The 22,400-nt window shown below is 41.9% G+C and overlaps 1 protein-coding gene and 1 long non-coding RNA gene across 6 annotated transcripts in view; one reads left to right on the top strand and one right to left on the bottom strand.

The window, feature by feature from the left end:
* LOC146491943 (beta-1,3-galactosyltransferase 1-like) overlaps positions 1-13,300 on the top strand; it is a 180,381-nt gene extending 167,081 nt beyond the window's left edge. For all 5 annotated transcript variants that reach the window (XM_085149959.1, XM_085149958.1, XM_085149960.1 and 2 more), the window contains one exon: positions 10,250-13,300. In XM_085149959.1, coding sequence (XP_085006085.1) covers positions 10,508-11,494 — 987 coding nt within the window. In that variant the 5' untranslated portion in view covers positions 10,250-10,507 and the 3' untranslated portion in view covers positions 11,495-13,300. The remainder of the gene's footprint in view (positions 1-10,249) is intronic.
* On the bottom strand, positions 6,592-17,309 carry LOC146491945 (uncharacterized). Its single transcript, XR_014872179.1, has 2 exons — positions 17,093-17,309; positions 6,592-6,792 (listed from the first exon to the last, which is right to left on the bottom strand). It is a non-coding gene; the product is annotated as an uncharacterized LOC146491945 (long non-coding RNA).
* Positions 17,310-22,400: the final 5,091 nt, after the last annotated feature.

The following is a 22,400-nucleotide window of genomic DNA, read 5'->3' on the forward strand; positions in this document are numbered from 1 at the left end:
AGAGGCAAGTGGAACCAAGATCAAGGCCATTTGCTTTTTGAAGTTTGCAAAGACTGCTAAATTGTGCCAGTGGTAGTTCACTCTTTGCAACATAGTCTGTTCTAAACAGATTTTTCAGGTTTTTTTTAGTATGTTATTTGCAACTGGTGTTTGTTCTGGGAAAGATATTGCAGACTGAGCAATAATGCATTTCTTGCATTTCTCATGGGTTCTAATGGGGGCCTTTCTTAAAATTACTGGTCCCACTAACAAAGGCGCGTGTCGACTCAGAAATCGAGGGAAAACCAACAACACACCCGGCAGAACATTATGTTATTTACACGGGTGCACATAAGTGGTCCGCATGTGCGCATTCGCTGTCAAAATAAAAGACGCGCACCAGATAAGGAGTTGCAGCGCGCGTTTGCGTCCATATAAAAGGCTGTTTTTGTCCGCTAGAGTGGGATTTTCACGGCACATTCTGCACCAAATCTCTGTGCGTTCATCATTTGTTTGAAGCCAGCTCACCTCCTGCAACCACTTTTCCGAGAATACGTGCTTCTTTTGTGGTTCGGACTCCTTCTGACATTTCTTTGGAGGTGGAGGAACACCAAAGTAATTGCTTAACACTGGAAGTCCCAGGCTTTTCTAACCCCAAGTCAGCCAAGTGGAAGCTAAATTGGCTAGTCTTTTAGCATCAATTCATATGTAAATTAGGTTGTTACTTGAGAAGTGGGGGAGTGGGGGTGTGTGAATGATTGCTGATTTCTAACTGCCAACTGCCTCTTTGTTAGTGTGTGGGGGTGGGGAGCTGCTAAAAGCTGTGAACTTCCTTTTGTGTTGAGGTCAATGAAATTGTCATCTTGCGGGGTTTACTAGGCTGCTGGTCAGCAAACCTGTGAAACCCACAGTATAACCCTAACCCTGCAGTATATTGCAAGTAAACCTGACAAGTTTGGGATCAAGTTTTGGGTGGCTTGCGACCTAAAATCCAAGTACATTTGCAATGTCTTCCCATATCTTGGCAAGGGAAGTACATTTGCAGGAGCTTCTTCGACATCTTTAAGAGTTCTAAACAAATGTCTGTCCTCCTCCAGAAAATCTTATGTACGCAAACACGCGTTGCAACCTCTTATCTTGTGCGCGTTTTTTATTTTGACAGCGAATGCGCACCTGCGGACCACTTATGTGCAGCCCTGGTTATTTAGCTCGTCATATTGCAGCCACAGAAATTCTTTTGTCCATAAAACCATAAAGCTGCACTTTCTTTTTGCCTTATAGTCTGATTTGTCATAACTTTTCCGTTTTGTGGTAAGCTTTTCTTTGGCTGTCACTTCTTCTCACCTGTCTTATTTGGCTCAGCAGAACGAAAATATATATCCTGCTGCTTTTACACAGGCACTCACATAATAGATGTTTAAGCTTGCTGCAGGAGATTTCACTTGTCATGTTTGCATAGTAAGCTAACGATTGATAAGACGATGGCAGAGGAATTGGTGCGCAAATTATCATCACTCACCAATGCGCTTTGAGTGCTCAGATGAGTAGAAAAGCGCTATATAAGAACCAGTCCATTTACCATTTACCATTTACCAATCAGTTCTGTCGCTCTCTATACACAGTTCGCGCGATTGCAAAGTGAAAGCAAAAAACAAGCGCAAATTCAAACGCGATTTCAATATGTCACATATTGACAGTGGCTCACCGATGCCAATGACATAATTACCCAGCTACATTTCCGAAAGAATGCAAAAGCATTGACATATATTTTTCCTTCCTACGATAGCCCGACTGGCAGGGCAGAGATAGATTTTGGTAGCCCGACTGGAAAAATCGCTAGCCCCGGGATGTCGGGCTAGCGATTTTGCGAGCCCTGTATCTGATTGAGGAATCACTCATCTTTGGAAAATATGAGTTTACAGAGAAATGGCTCTTTCCAAAATAAAAGCTATATTATACGCTTCTTCTGGGCTATACTCTCAGCGGCATATTAAACATATCAGGTCCCCATAAGGAGAATCATGTGCTAACGGCTGTCTAAATGACTCGGGTAAAGTTTGTAGCATGTGTGCTTGTTGTTTTTGTCTGCTTCCACTTGTCTTTGCACTAGGATGATGTCGGAGTAAATGTGCAGTCATATTCGTTGTGTTCCCACTAGTGCTGTCAGCGTTAATCTCGCCACAACACGGCAAATCTCCGTTAACGAGCTACCACGGATCACCCCGTGCATAGGGCTGGACGGCCAACACGTTAACGAGCTAACTGCGCTAACACACTAGTTCCCACGCATGTAACTGAGCATTGCGTGGCACATCCAACATACTGTTTTACTTTAGTCCATGACGCGCTTACCTTCAGGGTCATACGTCACATGAAAACCAAAATAGTTCCAAACGCCAGATCTGAATGAGGGTGGGGGAGGTTCAATTTGCCATGTTGCAACGAGAGCTTAGCTTCTGTCTCGCTAGCTTGCCCTGTGCTCAGTGAATCTGCGTTCGACTACTCCGCCTAGGCTGATCGCTGACCACTGATCGCTCAACACAGACAGCACCGTCAGAAGGAAAGTTGATAAAATAAATTAAAAATTTTGTATTGTTCGATACATATGCGTACCGAACCGAAAGCACTGTATCAAACGGTTCAATATCGATACGAGTGTCGTTGCACCCCTAATATATATATATATATATATATATATATATATATATATATATATATATATACATATATATGTATATATATATATATATATATATATATATATATATATATATATATATATATATATTTCACATCTTCAGCATTCTCATTGAATGGCTGCATAGATGCAGATTAGGAAGATGAACAGAAATCAGTTTTTGCCTTTTCAACCCATATAACAGTGTTTTCTTTTTATTTTAATTAACCCAACTCGAGTCACAAGGACTCCAATTTAATTTCACAAATTCTTTTTCACTAATCATGGTCACAAATCCCAAGTCTGTTTTTATTAAGATCAGTAGATTTGGTTTCACAGACTGTCACTGGGGCTGTGACCCAGTGTCTTGTGTTTTTGTAATTAAGATTCTTGTGTCTTCTGTGAGTGTATCTAGCTTTGCGTTCTTCCTTTCTCCTCTTGTCAGATTTGGTTCACCTGTGTCCCCCTTTGGTTACTCCCTTCCTCGTTACCATCTGGATATATAGTGAGTGTTTTCCTTTGTTACCTGTTGGATCGTCTGTGTATCCTCCCCAATGTATTTCCCCCGTGTGTCCAGGTTTTCAGGTTTCTTGTTCCAAGTTTTCAGGTTTCATGTAGTGTTTAGTCTTCCCAGTTTAGGTTTTGTTAGCTTTGTGTACTCATTCTCATCTCCGCACGGTCTGCCAGCTCAGACCGTGACACAGACCAAACTTCACTGTGAATGTTACCTAGGAGTCTGCTTTGCTAGGCTACATAGATAATAGTCTTCCCTGCCTTGCTCATTTGTCACCCCTGATTTGCAGCAACTGTGGAGGACCAGAGATAAAGAAAAGGCAGTTTCACCAACATTGAAATAGAAAATGAATACAGCTGCTTAGTCAGCACAAGAATAAATTGACTGCCAAGTAGTCCAGGTTGATAATAAATGAGAAGCAGTCCAGTAAAATAAATAGCTGAGCCCATAAGTAAGTAAACCACCTCAGTTCATTTGTTTTTGCTTGTTTTGTAGCAGTGGAACCCATCAGTATCAGCCAATCACTAATGGCAGCTAAGTTCAAATAGATGTGTCCTACAGAAGTATTGCACTATTGTACTGCTAAATTCTCCAATCACATTACTAATCACTAATCAAAAAAGATTTTTTTTTTTACATATATAGGTCTGTTAAAGCTGAAGGTAATGACTTATTTTTTTTATATCAAAACTTTAAAATTCAACTTAGACTCAGTCAAATTTAAAAAGAGACAAAACCTTCACCCGTCAGAATGTTGAGAAAGAGAATTTTGGGTATTTCTGGTTGAAATATTAACTTATTGTAACACATTTTACAGCACATCAGATTTGATAAGAAAATTTCTGCCAGCAAAGTTAATGTACTTTCTTTAAATTTCTATATTGTGAATTAATTAGATGTTGGATCCCTGTTGTAAAGTACTGTACTGTCTTATCTGCCACACATAGCGAGCAGCGAACAAGGCAGGAGAGACTTGTGTGAGGGAGCTAAATTGACGCGTGGGGTTAAAACACTTTAGCACTTAACACTGGCATACATCAGACTGACTGCAAATCTCCCCACCTATTTCCTTCCAATTTCTCTTTCTCTCACTCTTTGTCTCTGTCTCTTTCTGGCCTGTCAACGTGCTGTCATGACAACCAGTTCATATTAGCAGATCATTAGCACTGGGGTTTTTCATTTGGGTTTGTTTTTGTATAATACATGTCTTGATGCATCCTTGATTATGAAGGTTGTTAATGAAAGCTGCACTCAGCTGAGTCTGAAGAAGTCACTTAAATGGGCGATTAAATATTTCTCCCAAATGAAGACATTCAACTTTCTGGGATACATTTATTGGCGTGTATTTATTAGTCGGTCGACGAGGCAGGAGGTTGGATGGGCTCCTCGGGCCCCCCAGCCGATGAGGCAGGAGGCTGGACGGGCTCCGCGAGCCCCCTAGTCGACGAAGCAGGAGGCTGGACGGGCTCCTCGGGCCCCCCAGCCGACGAGGCAGGAGGCTGGACGGGCTCCGCGGGCCCCCCAGCCGACGAGGCAGGAGGCTGGACGGGCTCCGCGAGCCCCCCAGCCCCTGGCACACACAGGAGTGAACCAGCGGGCCTCAGGAAAAACACAGAGCTGAACCAGTAGGCGCACGGGTCTCTGGCAGTGACAGAACAGGACCAGCAGGCACGGGGGCCTCTGGCACACACAGGGCAGAACCAGCAGGTGCGCGGGCCTCTGGCAGAGACAGATCAGAACCAGCAGGCATGGGAGCCTCTGGCAAACACTGAGCAGACTGCAGCTGCACGGAGCACTGACCCAGCTCAGGGGTCCAAAGTGGGCTGAGGGCGGAAACTCAGCCTCTGGGGAGGCCCTGGAGCGAGTCATAGCCAGCTTTTGAGGAACCAGTTCATTGTGAATAGGTTTGTCTCTCTGTTCAGAATTAGCATTAGAGCAATAGTCCAAAATGGGCAGCGTAGGCACAGCCTGCTGAAGGGAGGCAAGTGAAGACTGTGACTGAGCTACAGGTAGCAGAACTGATTGTGGTGGAGGTGTAGACTGAGCTACTAGCTGTTGAGCAGCTAACTGAAGTGATGGCTGAAAAGGTTGCTCAGCCGGTAGCTTGACTGTCCCAGAATCCGGCTGTGGAGTGACGCACCGGCGGCGGGTTCGTCGCTTCCCCCCCGCTGATGGCTCTGACGGGCTGGGCAAAACCTCTGGCAGGCGAAGTTGACGCGGCTGCTCGGTGACGGCCATAGGCTGCTGTTGCTGGGCGGACTCCGCCACTTCCAGAGCTTGCACCACCTCTCGGGTCACATGCAGGTCCGAAATTAAATTTTGGACCAGGCGGAGGTAGGGATTTCCGTGAGGATTGCTTCTACAGCATTTATCCCGACAACCCTCGCCCTTGCATTGGAAGTGTGGGTCACCCAATCCACCAGGCGAAGAATGCGTGTCAGATCGCTCTCACCGGACCAATCCGCTGGATCCATAGTGGTCTCGTCGTACTGATACTGATGATAGAAACACTAAACACACAACTCAAACCATAAGAACAAATGCAAAACAGCAGAAACTGGAAAATAATAACAATAAACTCAAAACACTGGGTTAACGACCCAGGACCATGACAGCTTTCATGATTACCTTTTCAACGTTTTTTACTAATAAAAGTCAGTGTTACCCGAACTATAGGACAACAGCCTTCCATGTGCCATTTCTATTTCCCAAGTAAATGAAATTGCAAGTCCAAAATAATTCTTTTGGCCAACTTTCAGAATGCTTTTCTTTCTCAAAACACCATACATTCATTTTTCCTTGCCTCTAAAGTTGAGGTTTAGAGGAAATTAGTATGTCTCTAACTATTTAGGATATATAATCGGTTGAGTTTCCAAAATGCTTTGGTTTGTCCCTGTACTCCACTAATAAAATCTACAAAGCCCAAATTCAATTTTATTTTATTTATACAGCCCCAAATCACAACAATAGTCACCTCAAGGCACTTCATATTGTAAGGTAGACCCTACAATAATACATACAGAGAAAAACCCAACAATCATATGACCCCCTATGAGCAAGCACTTTGGCGACAGTGGGAAGGAAAAACTCCCTTTTAACAGGAAGAAACCTCCGGCAGAACCAGGCTCAGGGAGGGGCGGGGCCATCTGCTGCGACCAGTTGGGGTGAGAGAAGGAAGACAGGATAAAGACATGCTGTGGAAGAGAGACAGAGATTAATAACAAGTATGATTCAGTGCAGAGAAGTCTATTAACACATGCTGAGTGAGAAAGGTGACTGAAGAAGAAATACTCAATGCATCATGGGAATCCCCCGGCAGCCTACACCTACTGCAGCATAACTAAGGGAGGATTCACCTGGTCCAGCCCTAACTATATGCTTTAGCAAAAAGGAAAGTTTTAAGCCTAATCTTAAAAGTAGAGATAGTGTCTGTCTCCCGAATTCAAACTGGAAGCTGGTTCCACAGAAGAGGGGCCTGAAAACTGAAGGCTCTGCCTCCCATTCTACTTTTAAATACTCTAGGAGCAACAAGTAGGCCTGCAGTGTGAGAGCGAAGTGCTCTAATAGGGTGATATGGTACTACAAGGTCATTAAGATAAGATGGGGCCTGATTATTTAAGACCTTGTCTTATTTAAGAATTTGTCTCCCTATTTATCTCTGCACTGCGTCCAGCTCCTGTTTCCTTTGGATTACTCTCTTTAAAACCTGTTCATGTTGGATTTTTCTATTGTATAAAAAGCGCTCTGTTCAACTTGAATTACATTTTGGTGAAGATCATAGAAGTGATCTTGTGGTCCCAAAACTACCATGTCATCCTTGGTCAGTTCAGGTTGTTTCACTGAATCTTTTTGCTCACAAGGCTCAAGACATTTCCATAATGCTTGTTGCTAGCAACAGGAGATGCAGTAGTCCTCTGTATTCATTATTACATCTGTTTTGTGATATGTACTAGAACCCTTGGCAACAAAACAGATCCAGAGCATAATGTTACAACCACCACATTGGTCAGCTGGGACATTTTTCTTAGCTCTGAAGGCCTCACCTTTGCTCCTCCAAATACTTTTGCTCTTGTCGTTGTGGCCAGATAGCTTAATCTTTGTATCATGTGAACATAAAATGTTTCTCCAAAAGGCATTTGGCTTTTTCATGTTGGCGGCTGCAAATTTCAGTCAAGCTTGAAGGTTTTGGAGCAGGGGCTACTTTCTTGCTCGGCACACGATTATGTCAGACTTGTGTCACTGTGAACAGTGAAGCTGGTGTTCCAGCAGTATCCAGCTCATGGAAGGCTTGCACCTTGGTGGTTCCTGGGTTGTTTTTAACCAATTTCTTCTCATCAGAAGTTGACTATTTGGTTTTTCTTTCAGACCTCGGCAAAGTTGTGACAAATCAAGATAACTTGTACTTAATGTAGAGTTGTTTGAAGTGATGACTGCAGTTGTTTAGAAATAGTTCCAAGCTACACTATATTGCTAAAAGTATTTGCTTGTCTGCCTTCACATCCATATGAACTTGAGTGACATCCCACCTATAACACCTTCAACTCTTCTGGGAAGGTTTTCCACAAGGTTTAGGAATGTGTTTCTGGGAATTTTGGGCCATTCTTCCAAAAGTGCATCTGTGAGGTCGGAACAATATTGAATGAGAAAGCCTGGCATGCTGTCTCCACTCTAATTCATGCCATTGGTGTTCTTTTTCTAGTCAAGTTCTCACACACCAAACTCATTCATCCATGTTTTTATGGATCTTGCTTTGTGCACTGGTGGGCGATCATGTTGTAGCTAGTGGGGTGAGTTGCTTTACACCACAGCATCCGATGCTTTGCATTGTGCTTGATGATGCAAGGCTTGGATGCAGCTGCTCGGCCATGGAAACCCATTCCATGAAGCTTTTTACACACTGTACTTGAGCTAATCTGAAGAAAAAAAACATCGTAGAACTTTCAGCACCACATAAAAAGACTTAAATAACTGCATGTATATATTTAAGCCTGTATGTATATTCAAAGAAATTATTAAAAGTCTAAAATGACCATAATGAGTGTAAGTAAGCTTTTAACCACAACTGTATGCATGACTGTTGGATTGGACTGCAATAGTTTTAAGTAGGTGTATTTGACTAACATCAGCACCTGAGAGTATATAATTCATTTGAGCAGGATAAATAGAAGTACAAAAGAAAGTAATCCACATATCCAAACAAAGTTGTAATGTTTTGTGACTGCTACTATTATCATCCAGCATTCTTTGTCTGGTAAAAAGTTGGTTGTATCAGTAAACTGCGTGAGCTGTTTTTGCCATTCAATATTACCTCTTGCTAACCACAAATTAACACTGACACTGGTGTTAATGATCATCACAGTTAATAACTGTGATCCCAAGCACCCAATACTGCTTTAGAAGGGTAAGATCATTTGGGAAAGAGTGTATTCAGATGCTAATGTAATTTTATGTCGCATAGCATCATGAAACGATACAGCCATCATTCAGTTTACTCTGAGGGGAAGTTAAGTGTCAGGATTTCGTGAGATGAATCGCTAAAGTGGGATATCTGTTATTGTGAGCATAAAGTTATTCTGGAGGATTATGAAACCGACAGAGCTTCCTCAAGGTGAAAAGAAACCGACGTGGATGGGGGAGGGAGGAGAGGGAAGAAGGGTGAGCGAGGTCGTGGCAAGGGCATGAATATGATGATGTAGTGACTTTGTCTGAGTGGGAGGGAGGAGGCTGTGGAACTTGAGTGGCTTTAGGTAGACCGATTGCAGTAGAAGCTGCCAATTAGGTGGAGTTGAGCTCTGATGTGATAAATATTGCACCGCACCAAAAATAATGATATGCAGAGAAGGTAAAGGTTCATGGTTGATGTGAGGAAAGAAACAAGATGGTGTAGGAAAAGTGAAACCAGACCAAAAATAATAATAAAAAGGCGAGAGCGGGAGGCAGTGAGACATATAAAGATGGATCAAGCGCCCACGGAAGTAGAGGAAAGAGTGATTGAGTGGATGGAGAGTGAGGAGGTGTGGAAAAGGAGTCATGATGAGATGGATTCTACTGGACCGTGAGATTGATGGCTCTGCTTAAGAAAGAGAGAAAAGAGATAGGGGGAGGGTGGAGAGGGAATAAGAGAAAAGTCCTGATGAAAAGAACCATCAGGCCCCACAAGACATTCCAAAATCTTGGCTTGATAAAAGAATAAGCTGCTCTTATCGTAGGACTTCCATCTTAAAACAGAGCGCAAGAAGCATCTCTAATAGGATCTGTAGCACTTTCTCTGGTTCGTCATGAGTTATGCACAACACAAAAATGTGTTTCCTCATAATAAAAACAGAAGAAGGCTGTTTCGATATCGTAAGAGATTACAACTGGATCAAATAAGTCTGTTTGTGAAGGATTAGGTTTTAATCTGGTTTTCTTTGAATGAATTCTGGCATCCAAATAAATATTCCATGTTATATTCATCCTTATAGCCCATGTCAGCGTGCCCAATTACAGCGTGTATTCTTAAAAGAGTTCCACAACATCCAACTAACGAAGCTCATTACAGGGCAAAATCAAGCTGCTAAGTTGGTGGTGACATTAAGGTGTGGAAAGGGTAGCTGGGGAGGGAATGGTGAATACAACCACGGGAATGAGGTTACATTTTTACCGTGAGCTCATTACACCTTCTCTGCCTTAATATCACCCTGTCTCCTCCTCCTCCGCCGTGACTGCTCTGATTCGTCAGTCTGTGTCTAGTTCACTGGGATGAGAGGGAGATAAACAGTGTTTGCAAACAGAAGATGGTCAGAGTCGAGGCAAAGTAGGGTAGTGTTTCGTGGGATATTCACTTTCTTCAGCTCACGGCGCCTCTCGTCAGAGGCAGCGATGGAATGATGTGCTGTGGCACGTTTCTGCTTGCACAATCGCTGAGTTGATGTTATAGGCTATAATGAATAGAGAATAAAAAATTGCTGCTAAATAAGTCACACATCTGGCCTTTTCAAAAATGTAAGACACAGGATGCTAGATGTCTCACCTTGTCTCACTCCTGCTGTTTCATTATGTGGTTCTGATTTATGTCTGTTTTTCTCATCTTTTTTTAGATGCTGTCAGAAAGAGTTGAAAGTCGTCCTGTGAGCTGCGATGGGACACAGTAAGGGCATGGACATGATGAGAAATCTCTTCCATTCTGCTTTTTAATCACAATAGCAGCACTAGACTACAGAGAAGTCTTGAAATTAATGTCAGCTGCGTTGCGGAGGCAGCCTCCCGCTGCGCTGCAAGCTCTAACAACCCATGGAGGCGTGGCTTCAACATTTCCAACCCTGTTGCCACTGGTAATACCAGCCAAGTGAACAGAGATGCCTTCTAAGGTTTCCTGCTTATACTTGCTGACAGTGGTATGCTGGGCCAGCGCTTTGTGGTACCTGAGTGTTTCCCGCCCCTCTACTTCCTACGTGGGCCAGGTGAACATCCCAATACGCAATACACTCAAGGTGAACAAGAACTCCACATTCAGCAACATCCGCACGCGCTCTGTCAACCCACACGACTTTGGCTACCTCATCAACGAGGACAAGAAGTGTGAGTCGGAGCCCCCGTTCCTTGTCATCCTCATCAGCACCACTCACAAGGAATTCGATGCCCGTCAAGCCATCAGAGAGACATGGGGGGATGAGAGCACGTTTCAGGATGTGCGCGTGGTCACGCTCTTCCTGTTAGGCCGAAGCACTGATGTCGTCCTCAACCAGATGGTGGAGCAGGAAAGTCAGATCTTTCATGACATTATAGTGGAGGATTTTATTGACTCATACCACAACCTGACGCTCAAGACTCTTATGGGCATGCGCTGGGTGGCCACCTTCTGCTCTAAAGCTCAATATGTCCTCAAGACAGACAGTGACATCTTTGTCAACATGGAGAACCTCATCTTTAGCCTCCTGAAGCCTACCACAAAGCCCCGAAGGAGGTACTTCACTGGTTATGTCATCAACGGTGGGCCAATCAGAGACATGCGCAGTAAGTGGTACATGCCCAGGGATCTGTACCCAGAGAGCAAGTACCCCCCGTTCTGCTCTGGCACCGGCTACGTTTTTTCAGCAGACGTGGCTGAACTCATCTACAAAACCTCCTTACACACCAGGCTGCTGCACTTGGAGGACGTGTACGTTGGTGTGTGCCTCCGGAAGTTAGGAATTCACCCTTTCCAGAACAGTGGCTTCAACCACTGGAAGATGGCCTACAGCCTCTGTCGCTACCGCAGGGTGGTCACCGTCCACCAGATCTCCCCTGAGGAGATGCACCGCATCTGGAACGACATGACCAGCAAGAAACACCTGAAATGTTAGCAGGACTGTTGGCACCAGTACAGAGTCAGTGTAGCATTGAATCCCCTCTTACCACTTGTTTCTCTGTTACTGGTTGTATTGGCTAATACTGAATATCAACAATGAAGCTGTCAGTTCTTTAACCATGAAGCTCTACAGTGCGAGGCCAAAGCAAACCCCTCTGTATTATCCTGCCTGCTGTCACTCCAAGTTGTTTGAGTGCTCCTACATTAGGCACAAACTTGGGAAAATGCTTTCCAGAAATGTGCAAAACAATCAGGTGGTTGGCTGTGATTGCCAGAGTGATTTTTATAAGACATTGCAAATCACGAAGCTGAGTGGTTTGTGTTAAACTCCTCATTTACACGAGACTCAAACTGTCCCAAAATTGCCAACTGCAGATGGAATAAATGCTGACATGCTTGTCTGGACCCGGACCCTCTCTTCTTGGGTTCATTGCAGGCTCTAATTATGAATGTTCCTCTTGTATTTTCAGCTGTTGTGCACTTCTGAATAAGGTGTTAATGTTTGGATGTACTGTCTGGCACAGCAGCAGCCACGTCGTCGTGAGGACCTCGATGAGTTTACAGTGTGATGACTCATTTAGATCATATTGCTCTTCTCTAGCAAAGCAGATTAGGGGAATTAATGATCAGAGTGTGTAGTGCTCTTTACAGAATTAGACATATTTTCTTACAAGAGACCAACAGATCTTATTGTACAATGAGGAAAGATAAAGCAACTATACAGAGAGAAGATATGGGCTGCTTGCATTCCCAAGTGAATGTTACTTCTGTTGATGTGTAATATGCAGTTATTTGTCTCTGACAGTACTGGCAGGAGGCTGCAGATCATTCTATTTTCTATTACTTGACATGAAGGAGAGCAGATGTACTATAGAAGCAGCAGAAGTGTATATTGAGAACAAATATTGCATTTTTGATTGCTTTCTTCTTTTCCATTACTTGAGATTAAATAAAGGCTTTTATAAGGCTCCATGTTGCATTTATTAAGGCAAATAATATGAAAGTTTATATTCTTCAGATTTATACACATAACCTGGTAGTTAATATGCCTGTGAGCTTGTAAGGGATCTTTTTTGGTCTCTGAAGGAAAACACTGTGGAAGCTGCAAAAGTGAAAGCCTTTCATTAGTTGTGCAGCAGCTGTGCTCCAGTCGAAGCAGATCCCAGCTCCCAACGCTTCGCTGATGGGCGCAAGCTGAAATCTCGGCATGGTTCTGGAAACGACCTGCTGTTCTTTTCCATGCAGGTGAGTAGGAAGGCAGACCATTGCAAAGGTCTAATTAAATAAGATGTGTAATTAGCAACTGACTGTTTTTTTTGTTTGTTTTTTTGTCTGCATCAGAGGAATTACTGCGGTAGATTTATGTGTCCAAATGAACTGATCCGAAAACACTTTCTTAGTTTTCACTGTCTCTTGTTTATTCACACTGGGGAACTTAAACGTTTTTATCTTGGGGTGTGTGATCAAGTAAGCAGGTGAAACCACGCACTGCAAATTCAGTTTAATTGTAAATTCTGTTTTGTTAAAGACAGTGAAAGAAAGAAAAAATTCAGGTGAAAAAACAAATGTTTATTAGTTTTCCTGGCATGTTTTACTTTGACTTTTTGCACACTCACATTATAAAGGCTTAAAGTGCAAACTCACTGACTAAATGTGAAGGAAAGTTTAATGGAGTTTATGCAACTCCCTTCCTCTCAATGAATCTTGGCTGTTAGATAACATGGGGAGAGGTGACCTCCTTCCTCTGAAGAAATACACAAATACACACAAACAGTAGCTTTGACTCCAAAGATATTGAAAATTTACGCATATGAAAAACAATCTTTCAATTATGAGGCTGTGGGCTGTCAAAGAGACCAGAAAGGATGAGGTTCAGGGGAAAAGAAAATGTAGCATGAGGTGAACCAGCAGAATCCTGGGCTAATGCCTCAGTAAAGTGGGAACTTGGGGCTCAGCAAGGGTTGAAAATTAAAAGTTGCTTTAAAATTGGTAACTGTCAGCAAGTGGTCAAACGTCAGATCCCTGTTTTTGAAGCAACTATTTAAAAGGCAACAAGGCAGTGCACAGTAATTTTGGTTGTGCCATGGTCTCAAACCAATATTCCCTATTTTGACTGTAGCATAAATTACATACTGTCCTTCAGACCAGTGTTTCCCAACCTTTTGGAGCCACGGCACATATTTCACATTAGACAAATCACAGAGCACACCACCAAACAAAAATGTCACAAAAAGCATATTGATAATTTTTCCCCACGCACCAGGCACAGCGGAATTGGCTCCATTTGTCCCCAGTATACCTTTTTTGCTTTCTTCTGACCACTACTCATGCTAGGGACTTCATCTGGGTTGGAGTTTTTTCCAGGACCCGGGTCAGATTGACTATTTTTTCATTTCAAATATTTATTTATTGCTATTAAGCACTGCGTTGTTTCACTATTATGTCATTTCTTCTAAGTTTCTTCTGTTTTTCTGGCAGTTGGCACCTATTTAATTAGAGCAGGTAGTTGTAGTGCCCTCTTGTGCAAGAGAATGTAATTGTTCTCCCCTTCACTCATGCCAGTCGCTTACAGTACTAATCAGGTGGAACCAGATAATCTTCCATGGCTTACCTGATCATTTTTCACGGCACACACGCCGCAGCACAGTGGTTGGGAAACACTGGTTTAGACAGTATGTAATTTATGCTACAATAAATACTGTAAAGTAATAATACTGTAAAGTTACATCCTGCATAATCACATATATGTCAAAATCAGTTTTTAACTAATGTTAAAACATTAAAGGAACGATATTAAAAGTCAGTGCAGGAGGGCGAGCTGCTATCAGTCGTATCGCAACATCTGACTTAAATCAACATATCTTTACATTGTTTGGAGAGAGTGAGTGAGACATGATCCTGATACACTTTGCTTAATAGGTACTATGTGGGAAACGCCACAGACCTATATGCAATCTTCTTATCCAGATGTAATAATGTCCTGTTTCACAAAAGAGCTAGCATGAAAAAACAAAAAGCACAAACGTACCACTCAGTATAAGTCGGTACTGCAGAGAGAGCAGAGACAGAGGGCAGAGACGTCCTCCTGTTGGTGGATGATGTGTGTGGGAAAAAAAATGTTTTCAAGAGTTTTGCTTTAAATGTATATGTATTTGAATTTGAGCTTTTATGTTTCACAAAACATATAAAATCTCAAATTAGCTTTAAAAATAGTCGTTTCCAGATATTTTGAAGGAAAGCACAGGTCAGAAGTTTGGAGATCAGTCTAACCTTGACACAAAAACAATCCTTGAGAGCGAGTTTACACAATTTTGTGTCCTGTTTTTTTTTTTCTGTGCAGTGCAACAGTTGGAGGAGACTGCTTAGCAAAGGCAGTTGAAAACAAACAGTCAGCATTTCCCTCCTGCTACACCAAAAACCTTTCTCTGTAACCTTTCTTTTGCAAAAGTTTTTAACTCAACGGCAAAACATGAACTGCTGAGCTGTCACGACAGAAGGCATCGTCAATCCTTTGACTTCTCCGTCTCTCTCCCTCACTTTCATTCTCATTATGAAAGACATGATATGGGCAGTGTTGCCAGCTCTCAGGCTTCTGGCCTATGACACATGACTCACCCAAAATAAATCTCACACCAGATAATGGGAAGAATCAAAGCCACTGCTTTATTTCAATTTCTTTCTTAGTCGTACCATCAGCTTTGGTGTATCTGCTGGTACGCAAACACTAGAGAACTGAAAACAGTGTTTGATTTGCCTGAGGCGCACAACCTCTCAGTGAGAGACGATTAATGAGTTTCTCTGCTGAGCCTTGTCCCCATTTGACCAAACATTAACAGGAACTGAACCTGTTTTTGTTGTTTCCAGCTGTTTGAGTTTATTAAATCCATAGAGTATGTCTCCAAAGCAAGCAAATTGCAAACATCTTTACATATATTTACACTTTCACCTCAAGACTCAACCCTGATATAAGGTAGAAATTACAAGGACTTGGGAACCTTTCATTACACCTACAGTAACATGAAGATTGCTGTAAGTGCATCATTTTGCCTAGAGTTGAAACATGTTGGATTCTAAAAAAATGAGCTATGTCTATGGTCTCAACACCTTTAATCAAAAGCAAGATGAAAATGTCCAAAAATATACATTTGGGGTAGCCGAAGGGACATATTCATTCTGAACTATGTGAAATCCATGTTAGCTTTTGATTTAGGCCACAAAATGCTGAAACTTCAACCCAGTGGGTCATGGCTCCTCTCTGGGAGTAGCAGGTTATTGTAACAGTCACAGTGATTGTGATATCTGGTGGATGTAATTGCAGTTGTGTTTTGTGACGTGTGGACATATTTATTTGACTGTTTAAAGCGTTAATGTTAAGAGACACTGGAGACCTTCATAAGTTACATGCAGCCTATTGTCCTCCAACATGGAATTATTAGGTTACAAGGTAATTATTTCATATTATAGAGAAGTAAAGCCTTAATTATACTGCTTGCATGGGTGAAAAGCTATGCTTTGTGCATGTCTGAAGCTGATATTTCTCTTATTTGTCTGGGCAGCCTGCGCGCTCAGATCAATTCGAATCTCACTAACAACATCAAGGCCGTGGTAAGACGCGTGGGGGTACTTTTTGATTCTGGATTCAGTCTTCACATCAGTAAACTCTCCTCTTTTCGCCATCTAAAAATACCACGATTTAACCAGATTTGTGTTGCTTCTCGATTCTCTGTCTCATCACGACTGGATTACAACACACGACTTTTATTAGTCAGAAATTACTCAGCGGACTTCAACTAATTGTTGGAGCAGGGAATCACATTACAGCATCAGTACACTGCTTACAAATTTGTTTTAGGACTGATTTTATGGATTATATTTAAGGCTTTTTGTGGCCAGACTCCAAACTATATTTCAGAGGTGCTCTGCCCTGTCAGCCAGTCACAGCCTGACAGACGGGAACTGCTGTCTGTTCATGGATAGATACAGATACATAGATACAGAGAAAAACCCAACAATCATATGACCCCCTATGAGCAGCACTTTGGCGACAGTGGGAAGGAAAAACTCCCTTTTAACAGGAAGAAACCTCCAGCAGAACCAGGCTCAGGGAGGGGCGGCCATCTGCTGCGACCGGTTGGGGTGAGAGAAGGAAGACAGGATAAAGACATGCTGTGGAAGAGAGACAGAGATTAATAACAGATATGATTCAATGCAGAAAAGTCTATTAACACATAGTGAGTGAGAAAGGTGACTGGAAAGGAAAAACTCAATGCATCATGGGAATCCCCCGGCAGCCTACATCTATTGCAGCATAACTAAGGGAGGATTCAGGGTCACCTGGTCCAGCCCTAACTATATGCTTTAGCAAAAAGGAAGGTTTTAAGCCTAATCTTAAAAGTAGAGATAGTGTCTGTCTCCTGAATCCAAACTGGAAGCTGGTTCCACAGAAGAGGGGCCTGAAAACTGAAGGCTCTCCCTCCCATTCTACTTTTAAATACTCTAGGAACAACAAGTAGGCCTGCAGAGCGAGAGCGAAGTGCTCTAATAGGGTGATATGGTACTACAAGGTCATTAAGATGATAAGATTATTTAAGACCTTGTATGTGAGGAGCAGGATTTTGAATTCAACAGGGAGCCAATGAAGGGAAGCCAAAACAGGAGAAATATGCTCTCTCTTTCTAGTCCCTGTCAGTACTTTTGCTGCAGCATTTTGGATTAGCTGAAGGCTTTTTAGCAAGTTTTTTGGACATCCTGATAATAATGTATAATGTAAACAGAATTGGTCCTAGCACTGAACCAAAGTTTTGTTGGTATAGAAGATTTATGTGGCAAGTGAGCCAGTTGCCCACTGGTTGTCAAGCCTGAACCCTTTAGTTGAATGATGTCACCATCTTAGGTCATTAAAACCAGCCATTATGACAGAAGGACACTCTACATTGAATAGCAGTTTGCCACTTAAAAGGTAAGCCAACCCTGTGGAACAGCCATCGATAGAAAAGGATAAACATAGGAACAGAGATGTCACCCACTTGTTTGTAAAGTCATGCCTTGAGATTAACTTTTGTCCCAATCATGGTGTCTTGAAACTGGATGTGATGAGAGGAACTATGAAACCTCATTCAATCGTCAATTACAAGTCCGTAGCCAATAAGCTAAGTATGAAAAATGTCCACTTGTATAGGACCAGAAGTCGTTTTGCAACTACATATATTGCCCCCTAGTGGCCATGAAAAAAAATCCAGGTTTGAAGGACATACACCATAGTTGATAATAGTCACATAATAGTCACACCCAGCTTTATCATCCGTCTGGACATGAATCAGTACAAAATAAAGTTTATGTTGTATTTGATAAGAATGCATGTCAGTGACTGAGCCTGTAAATTCATCAGGAAGTGTTTACTGAGGTCACAGACTGGGCCTTACTTTGGTAATGGCTTCACTTGCCAGACCTGGAGCTTTACTGTACGTTCAGTGCCTGTGCCACATGTAGCATAGTCTGAACGTTAAAGGATGATGTAACAACCAAGTTTTTTCTTCCGCATCTTCTGCAATTTGATGTTTTGTCCTTTGTCTGTAGTCATTAATTTTATTTGCTCCTTCATGCACTATTAACCCAAAGGTTAAACATTCTAATAATGCCTATATGTTGCTGATGATGCCTCTACAGGCCTAGACTTGATAAGGTAATGATCTTAAAAAAAAATCATGAATAAGACTTTTTAGATTTTTCCTTTCAGTTATGATAATCAAGCAGTTAAACAACAATTTTCCCATTTTCCATTTGCCTGACCCAAAAATAAATAAATAAAAAGCTGAAATATTGATCTGTTCATTCATTTTCTTTGCTTGCAGCTTCAGCACAGAGCATTTTTGCAGTGTGTGTGTGCGTCAGTAACACACACACAGTCGGTGTCAGTGAGTGAGGATAAATCAGCATCAGGCAGCATCACTGTAATTAGATGCCTACAGGTGTGGGTGACTATTGGGTTTGTGAACTCCTTGTTTCAGGAATTCTCATCATCATCCGAGGGAAGTGCAGCGCTCCTGTGGGATTCAGTGCTGGAGAAATGAAAAATGTCTTCTGTTCTGCACTTGCAAAGTCAAACATGAAAATGTGGGAAGCACTAGTGGTGTGGCTCTTTCCTCAGACAGTTTCACTGGTGATCCTTGTGGGAGCTTGTAGGCAGAAAACACACCAATGCTGTTATCATTTCTTCATAATAAAAGTATTCCCGGTTGGTGTCTTTGCATCAAATGCTTCTTTTGATCACTTTCTAGAACAGTTTTCCAAACTAAAACATAATTGGAGCAGTTTTCTTATGCTTGATTAGCTTATGATGCTTTTTGGAAAAATGTGAGTTCATCCTCCAGCAGCCACAGCGTGTTATCACTTAGTGACTTTATTTTCTTCTAAAATGTACACACACATTATGCCCAGTAGTACATGTTAAATAATTGTTATTCACAGCTTCTTATCCTCAGTGCTGTGTTGTGCATTTCTCTGATCACCCCCTATGGTATATGCAGTTTGATCTAATATGCTGAGTAATATAAAGGCTGCTCTGTAATTGGCCAAACAACCCAGTGTTAGAGAATTTAAAAGGCTAAAGCTTGGGGAAAATGAAAAGCCAGTGATTATTCTAGGGCTTGTGGTAAATGAAGCTCATAACGAGCAAGGCAGAGTGCTAGACAACTGAGAACGCTCAGCGTTCCAAACAAAGCATTGGGATTCAGCCCTCTAGAGCCTGGAGGAGAAATGAAGCACTGTTAGGGCACAGAGTAGACCTTGGTTTGGCATTGTGCTCTACATTATGCAGAAACTGGAGAACATTTCTTAATGCAGCGTAATCCGTAGCTCATGAAGAAGCTGCTTCTTTTAATCGTTCTATATAATGGATGCATTTATGAATTTTCTGTCACCCTAAAGCCTTTCAGCTGATGTGACCTCATTATGACCTGCCCTTCGAGACACACAGGATGCGCGTTTATGAGAAAATAGCCTTGGAAAAACGGGCAGTGAGCAATCTGCCACCTGTGCACTCACAATTCCACCAAGGTAAAAGGAAAAGGGCTCGCTGAGAGCTGCTGGGGAGACACTGTGCAGCTCACTGGGGGGGTTAACAATTTTGGTGTATTTTAATTGTCAAATTTAAAAACTTTGTGTTTGGCTGAATGTCGGTTGCAGAGAAAAAGGAATTCTGTATGGCAGCATAGGATTGCTAGTCTGTAGCATGACTTTGGAAACAATAAGAGGAAGCGAGTGAAGACAGAGGCCAGGATTAAATGATGAAGAAAAGCAACTGTAAATGGACTGCCACTTATATAACACTTTTATACTCAATTTGAGCAAGTGCTTTTATTAAACACACACACGCAGTGATAGGTCAGGGGTAATTTGGGGCTCAGTATCTTGCCCAGAGATAAGTTGAGAAGCTGGGGATCAATCCACTGACCTTCCATTTGCTAGGCAACCTGTTCTGCCACCTGAGCCAAAGCTGCCTAAAAAGGCAAATGTATAAAGTACATGGGAAAGACAGAAGTGGTAAAGGCAAAAGTAAGGCTTATACTGAGCTGTATGTGAGACTGGATACTAAGGCGCGAGAAAAGGAATTGTATTGATTGGCTGGGCAGAGAGATCGAGCAGGAAAGGATGTGGAGTGGGTTAGAGTGATTAAAGACAAAGATGGAAAAGTACTAATGAGTGAAGAGTTTGGTGAGAAATGGAAAGAGTACTTTGATGAGCTGATGAATGTAGAAAATGAGAGACAAAGGAGGAGGGATGATGTCATGAAGTGCAGAAGATTAGAAAGGAGTGAGGGCAGCTGTGAGGATGAAGAGTAGAAAGTAGTGTCCAGATGTGGAGGTGTCTAGGAGAGAGGGCAGTGGAATCTTTTAACACAGTCTCGGGAGAGTGAGAAGATAGCCGAGGGATGGAGAAGTGTGCTGGTGCTGATCTTCAAGAACAAGAAGGATGTGCAGAGCTGTAGCATCAACAGAGGGATCAAAGATATGAGAATGAGCTGCTAAAGCTAAGTTAACCCTTTAAAGCCAAGTGTGCCATATTTGATCACATGACTTTTTGAGACGTTTACATCATCAGTGTAATTTTACCCATCGAACCAGACTAAATTTTTACTCTTTGGTTTGGGGACATGCTTTTCACACAGCAAAATAAAACGTTTGTGCAATTCTGACAAAATTCTGAATTTCACTTAGGATTCTAAACTGTTCTGTAACGTTCAAAAATATTATTTTTTTATTCTTTCATGCTGGTGGGTATTGAGAATTAAACTGTTATTCACTTAGAAATGGGTGAAAAATTCAATTAAAAATGAAAATCCATTTTCTGACTATGCCTGTCTCAAAGAGAACTGAGGTTCCATGAAGCCACAACACAACAGGATATTACAAATAGATACATCATACAGCTGAGACTTCATTCATCTAAGCTGAAGGTCACATCACTGCGGGAGATTATTAATTAATTATGCTATTTTTTATTACATTTGCATGTGGACAGAGATATTATTCTAAAAAAAATCCTATGTACATGTGGACACAGCCCTAATGCAGATAAAAAACACCTAATTAAACTAAAGGGAATAAAATGGTTAAGAAAAGAGGAATTTATATAGAAAGGAGTATTAACCAGGAACATGAAAATCAGATCTTCCAAACCGGTTAAGAAAAATTGCACTACTTGTTGCTGTACATCAGGCTAGAACTCTACCAATCCACCATAAAAGAGCTTCTAAAGCACTGTTATATTCCCCAGGATTGGCTGACCAACAAAGAACAGTCTAAGAGTGCGGCATGTAATACTGTGCAGGGTCTCCAGTGTATAATGTAAACAACTGAACTCATTGATAACAATGAGAACAATGAGCAACAGCAGTGTGCATACCAGGGCTGCAAGGACAAGGCTGCTGCACTCCAAAAGCAACACTGGCCACAGTTTCCTAAAGAAACCAGAAGACAGTTTGAATGATGTCTTATGGATGAATGAGACCAATATAGAGAGAAAAGAAAATATGCATTCCCCATACAAGGATGGCTTACCATTATTTATGGAACATTTTATCCTGAATTAACACAGTGATTTCTAAGAGAAAATATCAGGAAACATGTCTATGAATAGAACCAAAGTAAAAAATGGCTCATGCAGCACGACCCAGTCTTGCTGTCTTTGATTTTTCAGGCAGAACTCAAAAGAGAATTCGATTAGCAAAGCCAAATTCAATCATCTGACTTACTGCACACTCTTGTGGTCACAGTCTAGTGGGAACATTACTGGAAACCATGATCAGCAACTATGTAATTGCAGGAATAAATAAAAGGAAGCCCAAGTTGTGGCCTAACATGAGCTTCTGAAAAGTTGTGGAAATCACTATGGCAGGAAAAATAACAAAGAAACGAGTGATATGAAAAACAAAGCTGGCAAAACAGTTAGTTAAACATCAAATATTTTACAGCATAAATATCAGCAAGAAAAAATAAAACGAAGGACAGAAAGGACAAAATAAAATTACCAAAGCAGAATACAGTGAATTAATAGGTGAGCAAAGAAATGGATGTTCTACTGCCATCTAAAGCAAGCAGAAATAACACAGAATCAGACTGAAACACTAAAAACCAAAGTGACTGGTATGTGACCACATGGCAACTACTGATTGCAAGAGAAAAATGTATGTTGCAAGTCGTTCCAGCAAAGTAAAAGGTGCACCAGTGGTGGACTGCAGCAATTTGCCAGCAACCTAAGCAACCACTATTGGGTTTTAGCTGCAACACCCTTTTTTGTGAGCAAATTCACCAAGAGATGGCAGTTAGTAACAATCATTTGCAACAGGAAAAGCCAATTGGGAACCTATTGCCAACTTGTCTTTAGGTCTGTCTGACTGAGAT

Source organism: Neolamprologus multifasciatus, chromosome 23, assembly GCF_963576455.1.
Source record: "Neolamprologus multifasciatus chromosome 23, fNeoMul1.2, whole genome shotgun sequence".
In the NCBI taxonomy this organism is placed as follows: Eukaryota; Metazoa; Chordata; class Actinopteri; order Cichliformes; family Cichlidae; genus Neolamprologus; species Neolamprologus multifasciatus.